The 8,205-nt window shown below is 43.7% G+C and overlaps 1 protein-coding gene across 1 annotated transcript in view; it reads right to left on the bottom strand.

Annotated features, from left to right (window-relative positions):
* LOC109320040 (centromere protein J-like) overlaps window positions 1-8,205 on the bottom strand; it is a 64,626-nt gene that overhangs the window by 35,911 nt on the left and 20,510 nt on the right. Inside the window, exon 6 of the mRNA XM_019549959.1 lies at window positions 4,788-4,896. Within this exon, the coding sequence (XP_019405504.1) occupies window positions 4,788-4,896 (109 nt within the window). The remainder of the gene's footprint in view (window positions 1-4,787; window positions 4,897-8,205) is intronic.

The raw sequence follows: 8,205 nt of genomic DNA on the forward strand, positions 1-8,205 counted from the left end.
ACACCTTCAAGAGTAAATTGGATGCTTATCTTGCTGGGATCCTATGACCCCAGCTGACTTCCTGCCCTTTGGGGCAGGGGGCTGGACTCGATGATCTCCCGAGGTCCCTTCCAGCCCTAATGTCTATGAAATCTATGAAATCTATGATTGATCACTTTATATGATGTCCCTATATTTAGTGAGACTTTAGGGCCCTGTGTTCTCAGCAACAGGCTGGTGATATCAAAACTAGTGCAAAGGCCACCTTCTAATGTCAGATATACAAAAAAAACATACACTGGTGAAAATGGAAACAGAATTTGACCCATAGTCACTTCAGGAAATTGTTTGGCAGTGATATCAAACATTGTGGATAACTTCACATAAGCCATGGTTGCCTACTATTATGCTGATGTGATCCAGGAAAAGCCTCTCAAAATTCTGAGAGGGAGTAGTCAAAAGAGTTTTTGAACTCCAGAAGCTCTTCTTTTAAGATACAGACAAGGGACAGAACCCAGGGCTCCCTCTGCCCAACTTTTTGGATCAATCTGGCACACCCTTGCATGGTCTTCTAGGCCCTGCCTCTTGCATTCCTTCTCCCCTGGCCCAGCTTCAACAGAAGGGATGGAGGATGATGCCCTCAGCCCTACCTAACCTTTGGTCTGGTAGTTAAGGCACTGTCTGGAATGTGGGAGATGTGGCCTTGGAATCTATCAGTCTGAGGAGGCCTATAATCCAGGTCTTCCACTTCCTGGGCAAGTGCATTAAACAATAGGTTAGTGGGCAAAAGTTGGCACCATCATCACCTACCTTTTTCCCTCTGTTAACTCTGAAGTCTGTCAATCAGTTAAGCTCATTGGTAGAAGCCTCCTCTCACTGAGCTGAATCTCAAGAGGGGTGTCCCTTCTTAGTGAGTCTGATCAAGCTGAATTCAGACAAGTCTGAAGTGTGCCAGGCTGCTCATAAGTCTGTCCTTTGAGATAATGGGAGCAGTATGTGCCATATCGTTTCCATATGAGAAGAGACTGAAAGGGTTAAGATTTTGCTGCTTGGAAAAGAGGTGACTGAGAGGAGATATGAGAAGGGAAATGGTTTGGGACAAGTGGACAGAGAACTGTTATTCACTGTGTCTCATAATACAAGAACTTGGAGGCACACAATAAGATTGTCAGACAGCAAATTTAAAATAAACAGAAGGAAGTACATTTTTATGGAATGCATAATTAGCTCATGGAACTTCCTGCCACAGGACAATGCAGGTGCCAACAGTACAACTGCACTGTTTATCAAAAAAGGGTTTTAGATAAATTTATAGAGGACAGGTCCATCAGGGCTATTAAAATGCAGTAGTCAGGGATGTAATCCCAGGCTTCCCTAAATTTATGACTGCTGGAAATTGGAAGGATGTGATATGGGAGAGATCATTCTGAATATGTCCTGTTTCTTACATTCTTTCTCCAGAGCATTTGCTATTTGCCATGGTTGGTGACAGAATACTGGGCTGGATGAACTAAATGCATTGTATAGTAATTCTTATGGAACAAGATCAGTCTCTGAGGACACATTAGGCTGTCATGGAAAGAATGGGAAATGATAGAAGTAGAACAGAGGATTCCTAAGAAGACAAGAAAGTTTGAGGTAATCAGCAGCTAAATCAACTCAGGGGTGTCAAAGGTATGGCCCACAGGCCAGAGACACATCATCCAGCCCTTGCTGCTGGCCCTGGGTCTTGAGTTAACTCACATGCCACATATGGTGCATGCTGGACCAGTCCCACATGGAGGTCCTGGGGACATAGTGCACATGGCACCCCGCTCTGTTTCCCATGCCGCATTCAGGGAGGAGAGGGGCCACGGATCCCCTGCATGTCTTATCCAGAGCTAGCTCTGGCCAGTCTGACATTTGTGCTGCATGTGACTCCTACCCCAGCACTGATGCTGCATGCAACACTCACCCCAGACTAGCTGGAGTGGGCACCATATGCATATCACATCCTGATCCAGCTAGAGCAGATGGGCCCTGGACCTTGGCGTGAGCACTGGGAGTCTGGATCCTGCATGTGGTGGGGGATGGGAAGGAGGAGGGGGGAGGCATCTGTGGGCCCAGGCCACCCCATGGGGATGGCGGCACACCATTTATATAGCCCATAGACTGGTTCCATGCCACTCATCTGGCCCTGTGGGCCAGAAGAGTTTGATACCCCTGTCTGTATCACATTAGAGGCAAAATGGAAGTTTGACGTTGATATTTTTATGTTTAAGTTCCTTACCATCTTCAAGCAATTCTTATTATTTCCCTTATTATTATTATTATATGGGAATTGCCATATAAGTTCTTGATAGTACATGGTCCTGAGTGTTCTGTTAATCATAAATTATACGAAGACTCAAGCAGTGGACAACATTGCACAAGCAAAGGATTTTACAGGAAACTCAACTGGGCCTCCAGAAGTCTAGCATACAGTATCTTCTTTGAGTAACTAAGCAAACGGGTGAAGCTTTTTTCAAGCAGTGAGCCTACTAAAAGGATATGAGATCTTCTACTACCAGAAACTGTACGACTTCAGCTCAAGTACTAGGTGGCATTTTTTAATAGGAAAGTAAGATGATGTTCTAGTCTAGTTCCTCATGTCTGAGCATGTTATGTGATAATTTTCTCAGGTGTCTGTACTCACAAACCAACATTTACAAATGTGAGTGACTAAAGTAAAGCATCTATATTAATAGTCTGATTTTCAAAATGGATTGACTGCTTGATTTCTGATATCCTGGCATCTCTCAAAATGGAATACTTAATTCAGGTGACTATAAATACATTTAATTGCTTAATTTAAGCATTCAAGTTTGAAAATTTTGGTCTTAATATCTATCACTACATAGCATTTGCTTCCATTGCATTAACATATCAGTTTTCCTCACAGAGACATAGATACTAAATGTCACTCTCTTATGCATACATCACCTTTTTGCCTTTTATGTTTCTGGTTTACTAAGAGAATAGGAAAGAATGGAGAAAAAAGAATAGCTATTGTGGGTAAGAAGTTTTGCTTTTGGGTTTGCCTGCAGCTAAAGGAATTATGTGTGCTGTGCGTAACAAATAAACAAGAATCACTTGGAATCTGAGTGTGTTACTTCGTTAGTGAACAAAGAGAATTGGAGTTTAATGCTCTGGGTTTCAAAATATGTTTGATACAAAACCATATTTTGCAGGTCAGTAAATGTTGCAAGACAGCAAAACTAGTGCTTAAAGATAAAATGCAATTATAAGTGGTCAAAAACCATAGTAATATTTGATACTAAGCCCCCTGCCAGGTATTCAGGCAAAGACATGATAGGATCTGATGTGCAATCCACACAATCATGCTTCCTGCCATGTCACACATGCATAGCAGGAGGCATGACTGTGGGATTGAATATCAGATCCCATCATGCTTTTTGCTGGTGCAGAGGGAGCCTGGGATCATGATCCCAGACTAACCCTGCAGCAGCAGGAAGCAAGCTCCTGCAAATTGGGAGGCCCCTCAGCTGATGGGGCTCCCAGCCACAGAGATGCACCTGACTACACATTCAATTAACAGCATGATAGGAACCATCCAAAAAGTTATTGAACATTTTTGTGTAATAACTTTGTGACTTATTCCTTGCTTTATCACACCATTCTTTGCTTTAACATACGGCTGGGATACAATTTAAGATGTAATTAACTAGTCAATCACGTCTCAAGTGTAACACATGGCAGGGGCCCAGGGTCCACCTTTAAAAAAGTGCTTATAAGCCAACAGTGCTTGGAGATACTAATAAATCTTGCTTGAGGTCCATCTCAGCAGGAAGGATTTAATGGGCCATGGAAAATGACTTGCCTACTCCTCCCTACAGGTATATCATGCAGGTCAGCTGCAGAGAATGACAACTAAGAAGTCTGCACTGTTAATGTCCAAGCTACACCTGTCCTCTGAAATAACTGAAGAGGTCAGCCTTCAGGGCTTATAATTCTGCACATTTCACAAAGATCAGTGGACTGAAGCTGCCCAAAGTGCTGAGCATTCCAGTCTATTCAAAGCATTTGGGTACATCATTATCTTTAAGCATGTGAGACATCTCATTCACATCAAAGGGAATACTTGTGTGTTTACAGCTAAGCATAAGCCTGCAGTCTTAGAAACATCAGAATCAGAGCGCTCACCACCTGGCAAGAACATGCCCCCTCAAAAAATGACAGACCAAAAGTCAAAGGGATATGATTATCAGACCCATACAGATTTTTGATAGGGAGGGCTGATAAATAGACTAGCAGGGTCATCCTGAAATACAGATCTCCTTTAAATAAAGTTTGAAATGGTTAGAATTCAGCAGGAATAGTAGCAGTGGTGGGTGGGGCCAGGAAGGGAATGAGTGGGAAGAGGAGAGGAGGGGAGGTGCTGCTGAGTATGGAGGGGAAGGGACGGGGAGCCAAGAGGAGAGAAACTCTTACCTGCTCCAGGGACTTAAAAAAGAGGGTGGAGTGATGCAAAACAGGGCATTTATCTATGCCACTTCACTACCTCTGGATCAGCTCCTAGGTGGGCTGCTAGCCACACCATTCTGTTGGGTGCTATTGCCTATAGAAATCAAAATGCCTTAATCCAGTAAGCTGCTGAATTTGGGTAGATGATTGACCCTTTTTGACCTTTTTTTCATTTGTCGTTAAAAAGGCAATAGGAGACATTCTTGTGCAGAGATCTAGAACAAGGCCTATGCATCACCGGCAAGCAGAAGGCCACATCAGAAACTAGAAGCAGAACACCACCAATACGGCAAACAGCACAATACCTGCTGCTCCTGCTGATGTTTTTCTACTATTTGAGAGTCTACTTTCAATTGTTCTTCAACAAATTCCTCAAAAGTCTTCTGTCTTCTACCAATTCCTGGTCTGATTGGCCTAGGCAAAGAATGAAAGGGTAGTGAATATAATGATTCCCAACTATTTTCTTTGTAATTATGAAGCAGCTGACATCTAGTTCACATTTCAATGCTGATCTGCATTTAACAGAAAGAAGAAGTGAGCAATAAGTGTAGTGCAAAACTGTCATCTAAAAACTGTTTTCACTTTCAGATCAATATCAATTTCTCCTTAAAAATAGGGAAAAAAGAAAAAGGGAAATGGAACATACCTAAAGGAAAAAGTAAATTTCAAAAGCTGGACTCTTTTTTTCAACCCTGCAAACCATGTTTATTCTAAACATTTTTCTAGACTATGAATAGCTCTAGTAAAGAATGATTTAGTCAAAGGAAAATTTCTGAAATATTTGATGAAAAGAACACCAATCTCCAGAGTACCTTTGCCTTGTCAGAAAAGGGAACACATCAGAGAGACAACTGAAAGTCTGAATAACAGGCCAGGGTAGTGTAGCAAATAGTTGCACGTGTGTGGAGCTAATATACTCTAACACTTGAGCAAAGATTGCTTTTGCAAGTGTACAGTCTATCTATCTTGGTGCAGACACTATTGTTCAAAACATGTGTATGAAGTTATTTGTACATTCATGAACAGTGGGTGCTTTCTGAGGATGGGAGGAGGGAAACTAGATCTAGATTCCTTGCCAAAAGAGTGGTCCCAGAGTGGTCAGATTTTTTTTCCTGGGTCTTATGTCATCCTCCTCCTTTTGAGTCTACTCATATTTGCTCATGTTTCAAAGATGTTGCCACACAATAGCAGCTGACCCAGTGGCAATGGAAGGAATAATGAGTGAGTACATACAGGGAGCTGTGAGATCTTGTGTGCATCCTCACATGCTCATCCTCTGTACTGCCAACATTTGCAACTTTATCATGAGTCTCACGGTCCATGGTGATTTCTCCAAAACCTGCTTTCCTGGACTCCTCTGATTTCTGTGAGAATCTCAGGCCACTGACAGACATTCACTTAAAGGTGTGATGGTATCTGATTTGCAGTCCCAACTACTGCATCTCCTGCCAAATCACACATGCATGGCAGTGCACATAATTTTGAGATCAGGCATTAGATTCCAATCGTACTTTACTTGCCATTGCAAGGGGACACCAGGACCATGATTCCAGGCTTGTATCAACAAGTTGAAAGCTAGGTGCCCACAATCAGACAAAACCCTAGATGGGAGGCACTTGTGATTTTTACTCATCCCTTGGCACAGAAACCCCAGGATTGGGCTGTGGTTGCTGATCCTGGGGTCCCCATAATGGGAAATGAGCAAAAACTGTGCGCGCCCCTCAGCTGCACAGCACACATAGTTTCTGCAGATCCTGGTACACAGGGACCCCAGGATCAGGGAGCCTTTCCGCAGTCCTGGGGTCCCATCATGCTGGAACCTTTAAAAACCATGTGTGAAGCTGAACTGTACATGTGGTTTGCTGACATCATAGGTGCTGGGGATTTTGGGACCAGAGACAGGCTCCTAATCCCAGGGTCCCAGGGACCAGAATGTCAAAAAACTGTGCATGAAGCTCACCTACACACATGATTTTTAAAGGTCTGGGGTGCAGTGAGCCTGAAACTGGGGGGAGACACTCCTCGATGTCAGGCTCATTGCATCCCCCTTCTGCCTCTGGGGGTCAAGTGGGACCCTTGGGTTTAGGAACTGGTTCTGCCTCCAGCCTGACTGGGTAGGAGACAGCTGTGTTCCAGATCTTGCGGTTGCCTCATGCTGGACCCTGACACTGAGCTGAGTGTTGGGATTTGTCATGGGCCAGCCCTAGCTGGCCACACATTGAATTTAAGGCATGAAAAACAAGCCACAAAGTTACTACACATTATATGTGGAATAGCACTGTGGTTCATTTACTGTATGATCATACAGTAAGGTACCTTTGGAAGGTACCTGCAGGTATATAGGGAGGTCGGACTCAATGATCTACTGAGGTCCCTTCTGACCCAAACATCTATGAATCTATGAATGCCTTAAATTGACTTGAATGTGTGGCTGGGTTACTATTTAAGGCACAATTAACCTGTTAACATTTTAAATGTAATATGCATCAGGGGACCTCTGCTTTCAAAACCTCATGATTTAAGGGGATCCAAGTGACAGAGCTGGCAATACTGGGCATGTGTACACTGCTTCCATGGCATGCTGGACAGCACCATCCAGAGGCATGGGTCTACCCACCCACTGCTGCTCCACATGTACCAAATGCAGAAATAAGGCAATAGAGTTGTACCAAGGGTACTGCCTGCCACTTGTTCTCAAGCACACCAGATGTGGGGATCTCAAGATTAATGGGGGAAGGAGACTTCAGACCAACTTCATCGCCTTGTTTCTAGGTGTGACATACACGGAACAAAAGTGAGGTGTGCTTACCAAGCAGTGTTCTCAGAAGCACTGTGAAAGTGATACAGACAGTGGAAGTGAGTATCCACACTCTGATGGGGAATTCTAAGGCTGCGATTCAGTGTAAAGGTTCTCCAAGAAATTATATGGTTCCTGCTTTACACATGGCTAATCTGGGCAGGGAAAGGGGAAGCAACAATGAAGGGGGTTACCATAGGAAAGGCAGTCTCCTGATGCAGTAATAAGGAGCTCTCTCCAAACTCAACAAGGAATAAAATGTTAAAAAAGCACCTGCTGGAAGAGTGAAATGTGAAATATATTTCAGGATTTCACATCAGGTTTTCTTAGATCACAATCCCATTTTAACAACCACTATTAAAATCTATTTCTTTTCTATTTAAGACACAGAAAAAGAAGACAAACAGGTAAAGCACTTGAAAAGTAAAAGTCAGCAATGTTCTTTCTAGCAAGTCCCCCTCTTCTGTTTATCATTAGGTATTTAAAGACTTATAAAGGAAAAACCCATGTGATAGTCATTTAGGGCACGTCCAGACAATCCCACACATGCCTCTTGCCATGTCTCAAAGCAGTGTGAGATGCAGCAAGAGGCATGCTGGAAACAAAAAAATGTTTGCAGCACAGGCTCAAAATTTGCTACCTGAATATCCAGGTATTAACCCCCACCCCTTCACCCCCCCTCAAAAAGAAAAAGCAGGGCAGGGCATGGTCCAGGACCATGCCGTGTGGCAACTGAAGGCTCAGGTACTCCAAAGAGATGCTCTGGTAGCCAGTTAGAGCATCTCTATGCCTGCCCTTTGCCCTGATACTTGAGCACACTGCCTGCCCATGCAGGGCAAACAGCAATGCAGGCTGCAGCAACCTGGACCCAGGCTCCATTCTAGGTAAGTAGGGTGTGGGAGGGCTGGAGGGGCGGGGGGGTTTTG

The sequence above is a fragment of the Crocodylus porosus genome, unplaced genomic scaffold (genome assembly GCF_001723895.1).
Source record: "Crocodylus porosus isolate Cpor-Errol unplaced genomic scaffold, CroPor_comp1, whole genome shotgun sequence".
Taxonomy (NCBI): Eukaryota; Metazoa; Chordata; order Crocodylia; family Crocodylidae; genus Crocodylus; species Crocodylus porosus.